This window comes from Ascidia mentula, chromosome 4 (assembly GCF_947561715.1).
Source record: "Ascidia mentula chromosome 4, kaAscMent1.1, whole genome shotgun sequence".
Classification (NCBI taxonomy): domain Eukaryota; kingdom Metazoa; phylum Chordata; class Ascidiacea; order Phlebobranchia; family Ascidiidae; genus Ascidia; species Ascidia mentula.
In genome coordinates, this window is record NC_138569.1 from 15,995,916 (window position 1) to 16,015,815 (window position 19,900).

Here is a 19,900-nt window from a genome sequence, read left to right on the forward strand (position 1 = left end):
GGGCTGTTTGCCGCTTACTTTTGCAAATGTCTATAGCTGTAAATACACGAAAAAGGTTTTTGTGCGTTACATGGCGAGAGTTCTTACACACACCTTCTCAGAAATATTCTTGTCGGGAATAGCAGTGCATATTGTCCTAAGGATAGGAAACAGTCGTGTACATTTGTGGAACACAGTAGCTAAGATTAATATGGTTATGTGTCGTGTTTTGTTTCTAGTTCTAACTGTTGTCAGTATGGAATCGACCGCGCAGAGAGGTACGTATAATTCCTGCGGTTACTTGCTAAAAAAACGCATCAACTCACAGACAATCAATTCTTGTAGGGTCCATCTTGCAGGCTGAAGATCGCGTATACATGGTCGGAGATCGGGCAGTTAACTTTACTCAAGCCGAAAAGCGCTGTCGTCACTTCGGCGAGGGAAACTTAATGGCATTTGAAAATGCATCAGTTGCCGTGCAATGTTGGTTGCAGGAGGCAATGTCCAAGAATAATGTGGTACTCTTGGACACCTTTTCTGGACGTCCAAACTACAACGACACCTTGGCTAGTGGTAAAATGTGGCATTGTTGATGTAAATGGGGTACAACAAATGCTTGGTTTGCTACCTTGCTTACGTAGCGGTGGGAAATATTAAGTAACATGCTGCCTTTTCGAGACACATATCGTATATGATATTGGCATCATTTCCATAACCTTACCAGTGTTATTATAAAGCTACAATTTGTTGCCAGGCAATATTTTATCACAATTTACTAAAATGCGGTCTTACTTCTTCTTTCGGCACTACTTTTCCAATATCATATATAGATACAACGTACAATTTCGCAGCTAATTAAGAGCGAAAGACATTATAACTCTCGTTGATGAATACAAATATTTAATAATTTTGCAGTGAAAAACTTGATGTTTTACATCGCCAAAAAGCCTGCAAACAACGCAAAATGCCGACTGTACAATGCATCGAGTCACAGTATTACGACATCCGAATGTTCTCGCCTGGCGCTCTTCCTTTGTAGCTGTAAAGGTACTCAATTTTTTCTTGCTCCATTGCTTGAAAACAAAGATTCGGTTATTTACAGTATTGTTTAGGGAAATATGTAAAAATATGCAAAATATCATATTGCTGTTGCTGCCAGGTATATTGTAATTTAATTTATCTGTTCTTCTGGCACACGTTGAAGTGTAATTCCACCCTGCTGCGTGCGACGCCAAAATTAAGCCAAACTACAAATATTATGTTGCTGTTGGTGACAAGCATGTTGTATTTTAATTAATATGTTCTTCTGAAACAATATCCATAAAGTTGTGTAGAAAACGAAATCAATTTCTACCCATGCTTTTGCATGTAATTTAAAACATTACTGATTCTCATTGCATTTGATTTCAGCTCAAAAACACGAGCGGATTCCCGTCGGGACTGCGTACTTGATGGACTCGAAAACAATCACAATAAAGCTGAAGAACTGCTTTTGCGAACGGCCGACGATAAACAATCTGACTCTCTTCGTGAATGATTCAAGGCATGTAAGCAAAGGAGGTTTGAATTACAAGAACCTTGAACGTTATTGTCGGGTTGTGCTGAAGATTGAAACTAAACCACCAAAAGTCTGGTCAGGATACGAAAAGAACAACTACATCACGTGGAGTCTGAAATATTGTAAGTCCACGTATAAGTAAAGGTAACTCACTTTCCCCAGTGAAACAAAATATACCAAAAGTGCTTTTACTAGCTTAAAGTAAAATAGCGCATAAAATTTTAATAAAATTAAAAAAATTGAGTGCAATTGTATGGAAGTTCAGAAGAAAAACAACTGCCGATGTTTTATTTATATCGAGCAAATTGATACTTTCCTTGGAAGAATACATAAATTAATAGACGCATGCTTCTATTGCACGTTAACAGCACGAGCAAAGCGGACTACGGTAAGCACGACACCCAGGTGCCACCCGAGGGCCGAATGCAAATTTCGAAATGACAGACCGGTTTGTATTTGCGAACCCGGTTACTTCGGGAACGGAGCTATCTGCAGAGGTAACTGTTAGATTTAAAATATTCGTTATGGATAAACATTAATGTGTGCAAATACGATCATATATTTAACAAAGCTACGTGTATGAGTGGCCACACTGCACTTATTTTTTGAAGATTATGGCTCATTTTTTCGAATGGTGTCTTAAAGAAAAATTTCGTGCTTTGGGACTTGCGATAAGTTCATCTAAACGTTCCTATTTTTTTTCAAAAAAGTAAAAATGCCTTGGCTGCGATACCAGTGAACATTATTTTTGCATTAAATACGGATTATTAGTAATGCTGCATTTTGGGGCGCACCAATCGGAGAAAAATCGCTGTTCGACTTAAGATAAAATTTAATTAACGCCTTTAAAATCGGTGAAATAAATCCAATATTGGCATCAAAATGCCGCGTGTTTATTTTTTGGTTCTGCCCGATGGTAACCCTTCTAATTATAGTTAAATGTTACTTTGGTAAATGAAAGTTTTGGAACATTAGGTATGTGCATATCCATATTTCATTCCATACATATTTTTTTGGTTGACACAGCTCAAAGCAACACATTATTTCCCACATGCGACGTGATAAAACGAAATAATCAAACACATAACACAACCCACCAGTGTAATTGCGAAGTTTTGAATACACAAGGTGAGTTCTGTATTCCCTAATAGTAACGTCAGCGCACATTAAACATCGTATTATTATTAGAACAACTCGACAACATTTTGCCGTTCGTGAAAAGTAGCACCAGATTAGCCCAAATCGCAACGGGATTGATTGGTAGCATCTTGAAGAGAGTGGATAAAGTAACAGACTTTGAGACGAATGAAGCAATTTCTTTGATTAAAGTTATATCCAATGCCAAACACAACGGCAACATCAAGGTACATGGCTTAATCAGTTTTTGCTTGATGTATAATTCTATCCACAACTATTCATCTGAAGGTGACGGAGAAAACCTTGTCGTCGGTTTTTGAAATAACGAATTCGCTGGTGCTGCGGGCTCCAAAAAGTTCGATAAAGGGACATTGCAAAGATATGGTTCAAGTCATGTCCGACATGGTCCTCCAGGTTGAAATTCCACCGCAGCGGCATGAATTTATTTATGCTACGGAATCTATGGCACTGAAGGTATATTGATTTTTTAGAGGTTATCAGTGGATATAGATAGCTATACACTCACAGTTTAAAATATTAATTAGTGCGGATATTGGTAGAAATTATAGGTCACACTGGGCTAATGGCGCCTTTCGATCACGACCAATCTACAGTATAAGAAACAAATATTTCTGTTACAAATACTGCCTTCCTCTTGATCCATATAAACTACCAATACAATTTGTGATGAATAAAAAGGACCTTAATAGCCTCACCACTAAGATGAATTTCATGTTAGGTTGAAGACACTTCGATTGACACAAATGACGAATTCTTGATGCCCGTAAAGAGAAATATGAAAATGACTCATCTTAGCGTGGCGATTCCATCCTCAGCAAAACACAAAGCGGCGGAAAACACCCAGGAGGAAGGAAAAGAATCTGTTCGCACTGCTTTGATCATGTACAAAAATTCCAATTTGTTTCCTTCAAACAGAAACGCATCATCGGTAAAAAACTGGATTAAATTGTTACAGTGGTTCTATCATCAATTTGGTGATTTGGTTCAGGTTGTATCCGTTGAACTGCAATCAACACGGCCATTGGTAGATCTTCAAGAGCCTATTGTAATTACCCATTATGAGAAAGACAAGAAACGCAAGAATGCCACAAACCCAAAAGAGGCTAAGGTACAATGCTAATACATTTTCTACAGTCAAAGCTGTGTTTGCATGAGCCAGTGACCACCTACATGTAAATCTGCATCTGACCAACTTCGATTCTTAGACGTTATTCAAACCCATGGTGCCATATCAGTGACCACCCATTTGTAGTCATGCTGTTATGCGGAGTCTTGTTAAATTGCGAAAGTAAAAAATCATCGCCTTTAATTTTGTCAGATCCCAGATATCACAGTGAAATGCGTTCATTGGGATTTCAACAAGAGTGATTGGTCGACAACTGGTTGTTGTTTGAACCAAACATCCGATTTCACGGAATGCCGGTGCAACCACCTCACAAACTTCGCAATTATTGTGGTAGGTCCATGCTCTACGAAGCGGTTTCTTTGCTATCTTCAAGTAGGTTTGGGTACGCCGTGCTCGCCAATGCAACAGTCATGGCCCGTAGAACCTGCTTTAAAACAGTAAGCCCTTCATACAACTAGTCCTTCCATGTTTTTGCCAGACATACAATCTCTCATTTGACCACACCCAAAAGCTGTCACAGAAATCGCACGTAACCACTGAAGGCGATAAAGAGATGTGACGATAAAAATATGTAAGACCTATACCAGGTTATCAGCACAACCATGACTTTTTTGACGTAGAGCACCCATCCTGCTCCGCAAGATGTCGCTCTGAGTCTTGTGAGTGATATCGGCTGCGTGGTGTCCATCATTTGCATTTGCTTCACCATTGCGTCGCATTGTTTGTACAAGTAAGGATGATGACCAGAGACACAATTGTAATTGTAAAAAACAAAAATTTAAATAAACAACGGATGAAAAAAATTTATGAGTAATACAGATCAGTAGTTTAAACTTTACTAGATCAATGAAGCAAGCCACCCTAAGTTATACGTATGAGTAATATTTATAATTGTGAAAGTTTTTTAACCTCTGTGTTTAGGCATTTCGGTTATGTTATAATCTTAAACCTCGTAACGTGCAATTTTAGAGAAGTGCGCAGGCGACGACCAGTGAGGATCCTTCTGAACATTTGCTGCAACTTGCTGATGGTTTACCTACTCTTTGTCATCGGTGTATCTAGGACAGATGCGGGTCATGGTTGTACATTGTTCGCTGTTTTGCTTCATTACTTTATGCTCACAACTTGGTGCTGGATGGCCGTCTACAGTTACGACATGTACATATCTGTTGTTCGGGTAAATATCATTCCACACGGTCAGACCCCAGGGTCGTGAGAGTAAAGACACTGCTAGGTTATGGCTATACTGGCCCCAGAGCAAACTGTGACGAGACGCCTGAAAATATGCACACATTGCATTTAACAAAAACAGGGGTAAAAACAACTAGAAAGTTCGTAAATAACTGCCATAAAGAGACAAACTCGTGGATAAATTAACTTCCAACGTAACGAAGTGTAGAAAGGGGTTGTTGGCTGATGAATTTCTTTAATTCTGATTTATTTAAAACATATACGTCATTTAGATGGCCTGGGATTTCGGCTGGCCCTAAGGCATGTGCCTTGTTCTCCAAATGGTTAAATCCAGCAGTGAGTGACGATAATCCAAGACTCTCTTCGCAAATGCTACTTTGGTTCTTGTAGGAATTTATGTAGCATTTAATTCTCTAACTATACATGATAGATAAACTCAAAATAGAACTTTAGGAAGTATTTCCGTTCCACTTTAGATTGTTCCGTGTATGTGTTGAGTTATCACTTAACATTGTTTCCTCATTTTAAGTATGGAACGTCTGAAAAGTGTTTTCATGTCAGGTTTTCGTCCAACACTGCAACACCTATATATATCGCATTTACATTTTTGCATACCTGACGCCTGCTCTAGTGGTAATGATCACCATCATTTCCGTGTACTTCAGTCACACGGCCAACCCGAGGTTATGTTCCGAAGGTATGCCATTTCCATTCTTTTAATGGGTCAAAGCAATAGGACAATCGTCTGTCCATTTTCAGACTTCGGTTTTATTGTTGAGTTCTCCTACCGGGAAAGAACCATGTGCTGGATAAAAGACTATTCCTTGTACTTTGGGTTTCTGTTTCCCGTCGGCGTCTTGTTACTTTACAATTGCTGTGTTTTTGCAGCCGTGCACCGTGAAATCTTTTGCAGGACAAACCATCAGGTGCGTACTAAGATAGCCTCTGCGCTTGCTTTAATTTAAGTTACTCGAACTTGCCGCAGGATCACTCCGCTGGCATGAGACGAACAGGTCGGCAAATGTTTCTCATCGCCTCAACCATGTCTGCAATCATGGGTGTGACCTGGATTTTTGCCTATCTCATGCTGATCAGTGACCATCCAACCTACTCCACTATGATGAGCTGGATGTTCACCTTATTAAACACACTACAGGTTGTAAATGTTGCCCTTATATGGCGTTGCTGGCACGTAAATTGGTTCGACTGAGGTCCTCCAATTTACACAAAATTGGCGAACATCTGTCGAAGTAGATCAGTTTGCTCATAGCGTAATTTTTCTCATCACACGTGCTTAAGAACTAGGTATGAACTTATAACGTATGTAGGATATTATGGAATACGTCTTAACGAAAGCCTTAAGTACAATGTTGGGGTTGGTATTTGTGACAGGTAAAAATCACGCTTTCTTTCACATTGCATGGGGACAATTACCAGCCTTCTTTCACGTATACATAGCTCCTAGGTAATTTGCGTGCCTGTAGGGAATTTACTTAACTGCGTATTTTTTTGAAGAACAAACAACCGATTAACAGTAAAGTGTTGCTTTGATCGCCTCATTTAATGTTAGTGTGTTTTTCAGGGTCTTTCAATCTTCCTTCTCACAACAGTTCGACAATCCGAGCTGCAAAAACTTCTCTGGAGACCGCTATGTGGCGCTGTGACACGGCGTGTCGACATGTTGATGATGCGCCTTAACCCTAACAGGCGGTGTTACGACGTGAAGCGAGCATTCAGGGAACACGGCGGTAGCATCAGGACGGAGGAAAGTGTGACGGGAAGATTCTACACCACCGAAACCAATTCGCAGGAAAAATACAGACAAATCCAGTTTTAGAATCGAATTTGAGTAGCAGGGCCTATTTTTGTCTGTTGTTGGAATGACGAACTGTATATACCCGAGGCTCATAACATGTCCACATGACTTACATCAGGCGGTGTATCTCGTTTCTTGTCGGATCAGAGCAAAATAATCGTTACGTTAGAACTGATTGATTAATATAAACTTTGCAAAGACACCGGAACTTTCAGTCGCACAGCATATTCGATAGTAAGATCAGGGGAAAATATGAGTGATACGTATTTTCTACAAGCTGAAGGAAGTGACAAATGTACGTGCTTTAACTACCGGATGATCGCTTACGTGCCAGATGTAATAGGCTGAAACCGAGTCAGGGTTACCGCTACCCTGAAACTAATCCTTTTTTGTTTTAGAAAAACGGAGGTGAAATAAAAGGTTTTACAAAATGTAGGTTTAAAAATCAAAACGATTTGAGACGAAAACGATCTTGCCAGAAAATATGCGTGATTGAATACCGGATGATCGCTTGCGTGCAAAATGTAATATCCCGAAACCAGCGTGAACAACCGAATTGCTAATATTGGCCTGTTACGTTACGGATATTGTATGTGTCATTTATACTTCACAACCGAATTTTTATTTAAAGCAACCTCGAACTACAAAGATCTCGGCAACTCCACAACAAAATATTCAAAGCAAACGGTCTTCACGATTGCACTATACGCATATACGTCACGTTACTGCATTGAGCGTGACATCCGTGACGCAGCCAACTTTACGAAAAGCGCACACACCAGCTTGGCTTCCAAATTCGCGTATGTCACACCCTTATACGCGGCGACCACGAGCTTTCTCCTAAGAAACAACAATGTTATTAATGGTTGACGCTGGTCAGAATGGTTAATATGGGACTTACCAAGAAAGGAAGGCAGTTAGCCCATGGCGGTAGCCAATCGAAGTGAAAGGTAGTAATATTCACCTAAACGTGAGCGTCAGCGGCAGCAGCAGCTTTCACAAAGAAGTACATCATTATAATTAAGAGAGAAATGACGGTCATTGACCAGGTGTATAACTAATATCTTGGCTTCATAGTTAGTTGCAAAACCTTCGCAGTACACAATATTGTCGCTCTACTTTCTCACGTGCTGTGCAAGGTAAGAGCAAAGAAATTACGGCTGGCACGTTTGTTGATAACGCAACCACGATACAACATTCCGTGTGGCCTCTTTGCGTACTTTGAATAGATCGATAGATCGCTGCTTTGCATATCTCGTGTAAATAACAACGTTGATGGTGTGTAAGTAAACCTTTTTCAACAGAACAAGGCATTATAATATTTTCCTGTTTTAATAAAGCAATCGACTCAAGATTGCTTTGGACTTGTGGCAATTTTGATTGTACAATGTTGTCTCCCGTTACATTTTTAGTTTTCTTGAATATTAACGTAGGTGCGTCGTGAATCTGAAATCGACTGATCACGTCGCGACATGAAAGTCGCGTGCTTTATTGTCGCGTATTTCCTGTTGGACAACCGCAATTTTGCTTTAGGTGAGTTGCACTTAATCCCACAATGGCGCCAATTATTGGGTCTCAAAGCTATGCACCGCAAACTGTGTTCAAATTATTTCGCGAGACTGCAAATTTGTGCGGATTGAATTTAAATGTTTTTTTCATCATTTCTTTTGTACGTGTGTCGATTTCCATTATGTCTGCAGGAAAAAGACATCGTCGTTGTGGTAACCGGTGTGGGCGGTACCGCTATACATAGGATGTGTGAATAAATCTCGTCATTAATATTTGGACTATTACAGATAAATCTTGCGTATGGAAAAACTGAAATGAAAACGAAATGGGTATTAAAACAAAACGATTTGGGGCGAAAACGGTTTCGTTTTGTTCGTCTTTTTCTGGATTCCAAGACATAAGGATCCCTGCTCTTTTTCCGCTTTGAACAGTTGCACAATTAAATATTTTACTTCTAGCAGGGTCGTGCAGCGGCAGCGTAAATGTGGGTGACAACAAAAAGAACAATTCAAAATACATCACGGTCATTTTCGAGACAGCATTCTGTCAAATTCCGTCGCTTATCGAGACGGCAGTTTTAGGGGAACCACAGTATCCAGACACTTTTAAAGCTGAAGTAAACGCCACTAGCAAATGCGGCTTTGCTGCAGTGGTGACCAGAGGCGAACAGCAGACGAAGACCTGGTGGCAAGCAGGGGTGTTTCTTAACTGGACTGCTAGGTTTGGTGAGTAACTTATGCCTTAATGCGCGGTTTGGTTTTAAAGGTTCACGTTTTAACAGAGTTGCCTACTGGTAAAAACGGGCCACAGACGACTCCGCAATTTAAGGTAGCCAGGTGCGACGAAGCTAACCCAACATGTCTTGGTGAGTTTTCTGGAAACAGTTCTTTATTGCAACTTTAGTACAACATAGTCAAAACTTGGCTTCTCCCGCCTTATTGTTAACGCATCAGATAGTTTCAACAACAATTGACATCATGGACGACAAGTCCACTTTTGAGTCGTTTGCTTGCCCGCGGCAGAACAAACGTAGATGATTTGTAATGGTTTGAACTAATTTTAGACGGTCTGGTTTGCGAGGCAAAGCAACGGGGATGTTCCGAGAACTCGTCGTGGAACAGTTCAGCCTGTGTTTGCCTGCCAGGATTTGCCATGAACGGTTCGACGTGCCAAGGTAACATTCAAAACAGAAGAAAACATATGGTCAGCCTTAGAGTTTTGTGCTGCTGAATTCACATCAATATTGTCTTAATCCTTTTAAAATATTGATGGGTTATAATTTGGGCTCAACAACCCCAAAATAGGAAAGAATTTAGGGTCTAAATCCCGCCAATTCCAATAAATCCACCAGGGGAGATAAGGAATATGTACATGGACATAGGCCTTCAGTGCTGGCAATTTGTTTTGTGTTATGTTGCCCACCTCATAAAAAACAATGATAAAGTTGTCTGGAATTAGGTAGAGCGACATCTCCGTGATTTCGTCTGGCCCACATATAAGATCCATCGCCTACAGCAAGTCGCAACCGCCATTACTTCATGCGAAGGAATGTGAAACTGCACTGTTGCGGTTGAGACCATAATAGGGGCAATCATCATAATGTAGTAGCGTTACGCCCTGACGTCGGTGCGTTGGCTTAATCACACATATATATATATATAGACAATAACGTTGTTATGAATGTTTTACCAAACGTCTGTCAAACGTGTTTGCTGAAAAAAGGGTGCACATGGAAAGCTGAATTATTTCCATGATAGCAGGATAGAAAATTTTACTTTCTTAACAAACTACTTTCCTTTTAGTGGGTTCGAAATGTGTTTGTTTTGCTAGCTGTTTGTAAGCAAATTTTTTGTGTTTTATAAAAAACAATTTATTTAATAGGCACTTTATCCAACACGTTCTTTCACAGATGTCAACGAATGCTCATCAGGTACTCACATTTGCAACGAAAATGCCACTTGCACAAATCATATCGGTTCGTTTTCCTGTTCATGCAAGGCAGGCTTCAGTGGCGACGGTGTCGATTGTGCTGGTAAGTCCCTGCATATATTTGCTTATCATTGTATATTAACATGTTGGTTTTCTACAGACATTAACGAATGCCAAGACTCACCAAACATTTGTCAATTACATGCGACATGCTCCAACACCGTCGGAAGTTATTCTTGCCAGTGTCAAACTGGTTTTAGTGAAGAAGGATCTCAGTGCACAGGTACAAACCGCTTTCAGTGAGGCCACAACCTTTGTCTGATTACAACGTTATCTGACTATTGTGTTTCATGGGTTTGAAATGTTGATGATAATTACCAAAGTTTGGTTGATTTAAAAGAAAAAATGTTTTTTTGAATTAGCAAGTAGTAGGACTGTTTACAAACAAAAAATGATATTTAACCATTCTGTAAATATATATATCTTTGTCCAGCATATCCTTTTACAGATATCAACGAATGCTTATCAGACAGACACAACTGCAGCCAAAACGCCATTTGCACAAACCGAATTGGTTCTTTTTCCTGCGCTTGCAAGACAGGTTTTAGTGGTGATGGTGTCATGTGCCCTGGTATGTCCTTACATATATTTTCATAACGCCGTATAATGACATGTTCGATTTGATACAGACATTGACGAATGCCAAGACTCACCAAGCATCTGTCAATTACATGCAACATGCTCCAACACCGTCGGAAATTATTCTTGCCAGTGTCAAACGGGTTTCTTTGAAACTCTTTCTCTGTGTTTAGGTAAACGAAAACGGTTACAATGTTTTCATGTCCAAAAAATCCTAAAATTATATGTTTTTTGTGGTTAAAATGGTATCGATGCGACACCCTACTGGTTACGCGTTGCGGTATATATCGTTATGTGTGAAATTTAAATCCGTCAAAGTGATAATGCAAGCAATTACTACTTTGGCAGCAAGTTCAAGATCAGAAGTTTTGTTCTGTTACCTTGTTTTGTATTGTCTGAAAAAACGTTAAAAACGAGACAATTCATTTAATTGTTTTTAAGGTTTGGTCCTCATTAAAAGGGTGAAAGGTGATTGTATTGACAGGGGACAAAAAAAACAAAAAAATAACCGTATCATTGTAAATTTTGTACAATGAGTCTTTTGTGTTTCAGACATTGACGAATGCGCAGATGAATCGCACAACTGTCACAAACACGCTGCGTGTACCAATGAACCCGGTACATACTCTTGTTACTGCAAGTCCGGCTTTACAGGAAATGGTAGCGACTGTATTGGTAAGACTAACCTACAAAATATCCCGATGAACTGAGGTTTGTGAACTACAGCAAACAAATTTGCGTTTTATCCAAAAATTCTACTGGCCTATTCAACGTATATGATGGCTGTAAGGTGCTTGTTTTTTAACTGACTGGTGATTTAAAAAAATGCACTTCCATGGCCGTGTAGTCGTTTCACGATGAATTTAATTGCCACGCATATCTTCCTCAAATGCCCTGACATTAATAGAGACGCTTTAACACCATGTTGTATTATCCGTAGGATTGTCATTGCAATAACATTTAAAACGAAATGAGGCTTTTAGATTAGGAAATGTCACCGATTGAGTGAAGTAGGGTTGTTATTGGGTCAAGCGTGGACAAAGCATGTTAACCCTGATGTGTGTCTGGCAGACTTAAACGAATGCATGATGGAAAACCACGGTTGTCACGATAACGCCACATGCGTCAACACGCAAGGAAGCTACACTTGCGTCTGCCTTGACGGCTTTACAAGAAATGGAACATATTGTGAAGGTGGGAATGGTTTTGTAACTAACCGAGGAATTTGGGCGAATGTTTCCATTGAATTGAACTAACGAAACAAAAAGTGGTCCTTGTAAGATTGGTGTGGGTATTGGTAGGTGGAGGCGCCATTTTACGATACACATTATACCGGATACACCACGGGATGCCAAGGGGAATCTAGTTTATCCTCCATGCAGTTAAATTTGTCACTGTATTATTGATTCAATGTATCTGAGTCCTGGAACACTCTTCTGAGTCCTGGATTAATACAGGTGTCTATATGCATCAAACACATTCAAAATTATAAAAAAATACATTTCAAAATGTATTCTTAGTATATGAAAAAAACAAATAAGTTTCTGAACATAAGAAGTTTGTTTCCACTACACCTATGATGCACACAACTGTGAGGTGCGGGTTTCAATACAGGACAAAGATTTAAACTTAACGATTTGTGTATGATTTTATTACTACGGCTATATGCGTCTAATTACATATCGCTGTCAAAGGGCAATATTGCAACTTCTGGACCAAGCAACATTCAAAATTTGCCTGGTAGGGAGTCACTGCACGTCACGTTCAAGACCTGACAAATTTGGATACACCACAGCCTCATTTGCTTGATTTATTTCTTCAGACGTCGATGAGTGCCAGTCGGATATGCATGGGTGTCACGAATTTGCCTTGTGTGCCAACTTTCCAGGCAGCCACACTTGTATTTGCAACAGCGGGTTTCGAGGCAATGGGTCTTATTGCGCAGGTTCGTGTGATGTTGACTCACATGTTTTGAACTTTTCCCCCTGGCAAAATTTTATCTTGTTTCTAGAACTTTCATATATTTTTAAACAATGTAAATCTTGGGTACAATGATGTGTTTTGCTTGAACTTTGTTTAAACACGCATTGTCTGAAATTTTACTGATATTCAAATCTATGAGATGATCAAAAAACTGATGATGTTTCTGCAGGAAAGTTGACCAAGCAAGATTTTATGCCGGATGTTGATTTTTTTCGATTTTTAACAAATAATTATCACTTTGTGGCGTACCTCGGTGATGAAAGTTATGACTTCTCTCGTTAACAGTCAAATGCCTTCAATAATACATGCGAATGGCGGAACGTGATTCACGTATAACTTATTTACGCTTGGGACGTGTTAATTTTCGAAACGCTAATGCTTTGCGCTTCCTTTTGTTACGGAAATTAGAACTATTAACTCAGCTCACAATTTTACACATGACGCACATTTTGTTGCCGAAGTTTCGCTATCTTTAGAACGAAACCTGACTGCGAAGCTTCCTCGAAAAGTTGTGGTTCATGAGAATGCCAAGTCACTCTAATTAAAATTTAAAGCCACCAAATATAATCATCACAAAATGCGGACAAAACCACTTTTTACACGTTTAGGAATGTTTAGGAGCCAAATTATTGAGAACCTCGTTGATGAATTTTTAATAGAATTTTATCTCCTGCGCAGACATCAACGAATGCAAAGCAGAAGCAGACGATTGTCATGACAACGCCACGTGCCTAAACGAGGTTGGAAAGTTCTCGTGTCAGTGTAAAAACGGATTTCAAGGCAATGGAAGCAATTGCACAGGTATAGATTTGCACCAATGCTGTAAAGTTCTGAAACATTTTAGGCCACTAAAATGTGTAGCGGGATTAGGTGCGCAGCTAGCAAATGTTTGTTGTGCTGGAAAGTTAGACTCAAACATTGATTTATGTGAAACTATGAGTTGGTAAATATATACCAAACTTATCAGGCTACGCACACATGTTCTAACAACTAACCGAATATTTCACCAACGCGTGCAATATTTTGTGCTTGTAGACGTGAATGAATGCGACCGACAATCGATCTCTTGCCATCCCAACGCAACTTGCCTGAACCTGCAGGGCGGATTCCAGTGCTCCTGCCACCAAGGATTGTTTGGAGACGGGCATAACTGCTACGGTGAGACCACAGCCATTAACCAACGAAACTCTCATGACGAACGCGAGACGGATGATGTGACGTCACCGTTAAAACATGTGATAATTTTGTTAACAACCACATTCACTTATTGGCAATCGTTATCACAAAAGTACTGGTAGTGGTGTTGTCAATTTACCTACAGGTGTTGTTTGTATGATAATTAACTAAATCCACAGCAACCGGTTAAAATAGTAGTTTAATAGCAGGCGTCGTTTCACTTGACAGATATTGACGAGTGTTTGAAGAAAACGCACGATTGTGACAAAAACGCGACTTGCACCAACCGAATGGCAACATACGAATGTCAATGCGATCACCACTTTCGTGGAGATGGTAAAAATTGCACAGGTAAGCGAAAAATTCACGTGATTCAGTGAAATTGTTTCAAAATATGTGGGGAAAAGGACAACAAATAAAAATCGGGGTTAGTATTAGCGGGAAAGCTACAATAATGCCTATAATTACAAATCATATTGTACAGAATTTTGCGATTTTGCCACTTTGGATGGTTTTTCATTCGAAAGTGCAGCTGTCGGTCACAACCAAACTTCAAACGAGCGATGCCCGGGAGGTATGTGGTGTGCTTTACCTGTACATTAAGTTGTCTGTGCAACATTTCAGTGGCTTTATTTTATTCTTCGAGAACCTAATGCTTTTTGAAGAAAATTATTAGTGCGTCATTAGGATGAATTAATGCTTGATTAGTTGAAGTTAAAAGTTTAACCTTAAAAGTTTGATAAAAAGTTACAATGCAAAATGTGTCATAGCAGTTCAAACTTGCATCGTCAATTTATTAACTTTATTTCTCACCGACGGGCTGCCGTGTATTTTTATATACGATTAAAATGAGCGCAATGTTATGGCATATTTTTTGTACTATAGGTATTCCTGCCAGCACGGCATTTTGCGGGGCAGAATCTTCATCAAATCGAGCCATGTTTAAACATTTTCCCTTCAACGGGTGCAACATGGACCTCGACCAGGTAAGGACCGCTAACAACTTTACAACAGTAGCATGCCAAGCGACCCAAAACCGCCTTCTCAGATCAGAAAGCTTTCCAAGACAACCGCTGACTTCGTGATAGCAAGTCGTCATGTCGCTGCACTGGTGAACGGTGGTAATAATCTGACCCAAGAGGAAGTGAATGGCGTGGTGCTGTTTCTAGATGATATGAAACGACTGGCTAACAGTGGAAAGATTAATGTAAGTGCTTTTGATTGTTGGTGTTGTGGGTTGTTTGTGCTGCATCTATATACAGTGGTTGGTATAAAATATGTCAAGCCCAACAGGGGTGGCTTAAAGGTGGGGAGATTTTTCATTCAAAGAATCATGTCTAAATGATAAGATAAATGCTGGCGTCCAAGTAATTTGCGAACCTAATTAAGCAATATATTTGCTGTTTGTTTAAATGTATAGAGCTATAAAAAAAAATGTAGCACAGCAACCGAAATCCTTCGTTGAACTTAAAATATAATGTAACAACAATATTACAGATTATTTCGCAAACTCGGCTTTTACTGTACAAATCATCAACATTTCGGCCTAAGGAACAGCCAAAAATTGCTATTCAAACACAAAGTGTTGTCAAGAAATTGCTTTGTGTAACATTGGTGCTTTCTTGTAGTTTGCAATTTTTCTGTTTCAACGATTTTTCTCGGAATTACTATATTCATATGTGGTTCCTTACAAACTATTTCTCCTGCAAGGATTTCGCATTTGGTTTGTATGTAAAATAGTTGAGAATCACTCTTCCTGTTCGTCAATTTGGATGGACGTTTCCGTATTCATATCATAATGAACATATCCATCATGAGCATTTCTTAGGTTTCAACAAGCACATTTACCTCGGTGCTGTCGGTTGTCGACGGACTGATCGAAAGTCAGTGGAACGTAAGTGGCCAAAGAGGATCTGAATCCGATCAAATGAATCAACAAAACGTCGTAAAGTCTGTTTCGTCGTTGGCGTTGGATGTGAAACTCAACCGTTCGGATCCCAAGTTCAAGTATCAAAGCAACGCCTTTACGATGGAGGCAAGTCCACACATAGGCATAATAATCGTTAAAACATTGAATATTTTCCCTAAATAGGTTTGCGTAGTATACTTATCTTTACAATACAAGTATTGCGTAGTTACTCACGATCTCCAGGGACAGTAAGTTTAAGTATAACCAGGTTTGTTGTTCAATCTAAAAACTTATTTCCACAAACATGTTTTCTTAAAAGGTGAAAGATGATAACGGGACAGACTTTCCTAAACTGGAGTTCACGACCAACGATGCTGTTGACGTTGTGCTGCCCCCGACCGCTGTGCGTAGCGCATGGGCAACATCTAGCGGCGACAACGTTACTGAGCGCAGATCGGCATTCGTGTATTACAAAGACGACTCTTTGTTTTATTCTAAGAGTGGTGTGAATTCTGTGAGTGCAATCGTCACCTCGGTGATTTAATGTTGCCTTTTATTTAACGCTCTGCAACAATGCATTTATCAGGTGATCTCGGTAGACGTGGGAAAAGCAGGAAGTGTAGAAAACCTGACAGAACCAGTCGAAATTCGGTTTTTGGATCAACATGCCCAGTTTGCAGTGACACCCTTGAAGAACAACAGCCTACAGGTTGTGGTTTGTGATCTGTTTTTAAACAGTCAGAAATGCCAGGTCTGTAACATTCCGGCGATCCTCCTTACAGGCGCTTAAAACGACCGCAGAATGCGTATATTGGGACTTTAACACCAGCAGTTGGCTCTCGGACGGCTGCTGCCTTAACACAACTGCAAATCCACCCGAATGCTTGTGTTATCATCTGACGAACTTTGCCCTGATTATAGTGAGTAAACCTAACCTAAGAAAACTCCACTGAATATCGAGCTCGTGCAATTATAAGAACATATTGTGCAGAAATCAGAAAAGGTGCCGACAGACGCTGCGTTGACGGTAGTCAGCTACGTGGGATGTATTGCATCTATCTGCGGATTAGCTTTAACAATTGCGCTGCATTTGTGGCTTCGGTAGGCACAATATTTCAAAGCATGGTTCAGTTGATAAACAAATATGCCTATATTGCAATATCGCTGGTAAATTCAGTGATGGTAATGTGTTTGATGAGAGATTTCGTCACGTTAGAGGCATGTTGCTTTATTTTTTTATTGTTCTACAAACGATCCCAACTTTATTTATTGTGATCCCGTCAATCATCGTACGCAATCATTTTGTGAAATGTATTAAACACTTTTATGACTTAACTGTCTGAGGAAGAGTCGGTTACGAACACAATGAGCAACTGTTTTTAGGGAGGTAAGACGCCGACGCCCAGTAAAGATCTTAGTGAATATCTGCGCCAATCTGTTGGTCGCTGATGCACTTTTTCTTGCCGGCGTCGCACGTTCCACACATCCCGCCGCATGTACAGCTGTGACTGCCTTCCTGCATTATTTCTTGCTCTCCACCTGGTGCTGGATGACGGTTTACAGCTACGACATGTACATGTCCGTTGTAAAGGTCACTGTTCTTTTGTTGATTGATAAGGTCACGTTAAAATATTTTATGACCAACTTAAATTAAAGAACGTCCGCCCGTAAGAGCCCTCTGTCAAATGACCAAAATTTAAACGCATAGTACAAGAATAAGCATTTCTTTCAACAAAAATATAGCAGATTGAAAGTATAGTCTCTTAAGCATATTCGCTAAAACAGTGGAAAGTGTTTTGAACTTTAAATTCATTGCTTGAAATGCTTTTTCAGGTTTTTCGTAACGATGGCAGTAAATTTTTGCAACGTGTGTCCGCCTTTGCTTACATCACTCCTGGCATCATTGTTGTGTTAACGGTGGGAATTGCAGTCGGATATTTTGACCAACTACCACAGAGAGATAGCTTGTGCAACGCAGGTATTTATTTGTGATTCGTCACGTGACGTGAAAATTTGCAAATACAACCCAGTTCAAGATAGTATGATGAAATACCTACGTGCTTTAACGTACATGTGCAGATTTAGAAAATACATGTAGTAGTTTGAAAACAAATAGTTTAAGTGACTGTTGTGCCTTTACCAACTCCCATGACATCTAGAAGTATTTTTCCTCGCACTCTGCTGTTTTAATCTTAAACAAGATAGAATCCGACGAGAGCTATTTTAATTAACAAAACATTCCGGTATAATTGATATCACCTATGCGATTGTTATTATCCATTGGACAAGCGAAACAAATTCAAGCATATACACAACCTAACGCGGTATTTTTCGACAGAATCCAACCCTTTTCATTCTTCGGCGTACCGAGCCAACAACATGTGCTGGTTGAAAGGATATTCGCTCTATATCGGATTTCTTCTGCCGATTGGAATTCTTCTCGTGTTCAATCTTATTTGCTTCTTACTAATTTTCAGGGAAATCATTTGCAAGAAAATGGAGGTGTATATAGATTTGATGTAACATGACATACATAGCTCTGCACAGCCCACGTGGAAGAATAATTGCGGAAATATATAGCAAATTCACATTAACTTTTAGAAAAACACAAGTTTGAAATAAATTACATTACATTGAGTTGCCACACTAAGCTTCAATACCGATACTTCGAGTAGGTAAAACCTTTCAGAGCGACAATTTCCTGGTGGGGAAGCTGAAATATTTTCAATGCTTAATAGTTATTTAATAGCCCTTATGCAAAGCAATCTATCAAATAACGAAACGATACTTCCTTTTGCGCACACAGGGAAGAACTCGTGCTATGAAACGCTCCAGAGCTCAAAACATTGTGATAGCTTTGACGATGTCCACAGTCATGGGCATGACGTGGCTCTTTGGTTATTTCATGCTCCTGTCGGAAGATCCTACTTATCTCGTCATTATGAGCTGGCTCTTCGCTGTGGCCAACTCCATGCAGGTATAGTCCATACATAAAATACCACAAAAGTTTTGCTAGTTTTCATCAACGCAAATACACTTAGAGAGTTTTATCCATAAATGTCTCCGAAATCACGGCGTTGAAAGTACTATTGTACTATAACCTTAAAGTTTGATTGAAAGGCGTCGAAAACTTCCCTCCATTCTTATTGTTCCCTGCAATATATATTTCAATGTACTGATAGCATTACAACGTGTCTATTTTTTTTCTTCAAATTTGGTCAACAGGGTCTTTCGATATTCGTCCTTACAACGCTACGTTCGAAAGAGTTGCGCCGAGTTTGGTGGAATCCATTGCGAATGTGCTGCGGCCAGACATCAAACGCAACGTCAAGATTCATAGGCAGTATAAGTCTGAAAACTAGTGTCGGAACCCTGCGCACACATGATGGTCACAACAACACGTCGTTAACGGAGGCGTCGAATGGACACACCAACCATACCACCACCAACCACACCACCACCAACTTTACTTCGTCAGTCGTCAACAACGCGTCGTAGCATGTAACAAACGTGCTTGTTTTCGTTTCTCGATTTCGATTTATCTTTCCTTAAAATAAAGTTTCGCAGAATATTAATCCAAATGGCTGATTGTTTGTTTCTGCACGTAGACAATGCAAAAGAATCAAAATCATGTTTGTTTCCACAGAACAGCTGACAGCTGATTTGATAGAGACCGGTCCCAAAATAGAAAAAGCAATACAGTTTCTAAACGAAACAAAATTGGATACTCATGCATAATGTAACACTATTAACACATGCGTAACTCGCCGAAAGCTTGACGCAAAGGCACAGGTTGGCCATTACTTGCGTCAAGACGCTCTCGCGTGGGCCAAACAAAAACTGAAACATGTCTAACGTATATACGATGGGTGGCAGCTATGACATAATCATGGTGGGTCATGCGGTAAAAAAAACTTTGGTTTTATA

General features: G+C 39.8%; 2 protein-coding genes across 2 annotated transcripts in view; both read left to right on the forward strand.

Annotated features, from left to right (window-relative positions):
- LOC145897182 (uncharacterized) overlaps positions 1–19,504 on the forward strand; it is a 40,372-nt gene extending 20,868 nt beyond the window's left edge. Inside the window, exons 23-45 of the mRNA XM_082985368.1 lie at positions 10,242–10,369; positions 10,427–10,549; positions 10,775–10,897; positions 10,956–11,078; positions 11,458–11,580; positions 11,977–12,099; positions 12,728–12,850; positions 13,567–13,689; positions 13,924–14,046; positions 14,293–14,415; positions 14,549–14,638; positions 14,950–15,050; positions 15,113–15,271; positions 15,893–16,099; positions 16,293–16,487; positions 16,560–16,682; positions 16,756–16,893; positions 16,965–17,074; positions 17,357–17,564; positions 17,807–17,951; positions 18,312–18,475; positions 18,780–18,950; positions 19,199–19,504. Coding sequence (XP_082841494.1) covers positions 10,242–10,369; positions 10,427–10,549; positions 10,775–10,897; positions 10,956–11,078; positions 11,458–11,580; positions 11,977–12,099; positions 12,728–12,850; positions 13,567–13,689; positions 13,924–14,046; positions 14,293–14,415; positions 14,549–14,638; positions 14,950–15,050; positions 15,113–15,271; positions 15,893–16,099; positions 16,293–16,487; positions 16,560–16,682; positions 16,756–16,893; positions 16,965–17,074; positions 17,357–17,564; positions 17,807–17,951; positions 18,312–18,475; positions 18,780–18,950; positions 19,199–19,471 — 3,319 coding nt within the window. The 3' untranslated portion in view covers positions 19,472–19,504. The remainder of the gene's footprint in view (positions 1–10,241; positions 10,370–10,426; positions 10,550–10,774; positions 10,898–10,955; positions 11,079–11,457; positions 11,581–11,976; positions 12,100–12,727; positions 12,851–13,566; positions 13,690–13,923; positions 14,047–14,292; positions 14,416–14,548; positions 14,639–14,949; positions 15,051–15,112; positions 15,272–15,892; positions 16,100–16,292; positions 16,488–16,559; positions 16,683–16,755; positions 16,894–16,964; positions 17,075–17,356; positions 17,565–17,806; positions 17,952–18,311; positions 18,476–18,779; positions 18,951–19,198) is intronic.
- Positions 191–6,849, forward strand: LOC145899786 (adhesion G protein-coupled receptor L4-like). The gene is made up of 16 exons (XM_082988693.1): positions 191–257; positions 325–552; positions 895–1,026; positions 1,390–1,659; positions 2,564–2,665; positions 2,726–2,901; positions 2,963–3,148; positions 3,414–3,623; positions 3,684–3,803; positions 4,014–4,151; positions 4,442–4,551; positions 4,791–4,998; positions 5,574–5,709; positions 5,772–5,938; positions 5,998–6,168; positions 6,595–6,849. The coding sequence occupies exons 1-16, from the start codon at positions 191–193 to the stop codon at positions 6,847–6,849; spliced, it is 2,676 nt and encodes an 891-aa protein (XP_082844819.1).
- Positions 19,505–19,900: the final 396 nt, after the last annotated feature.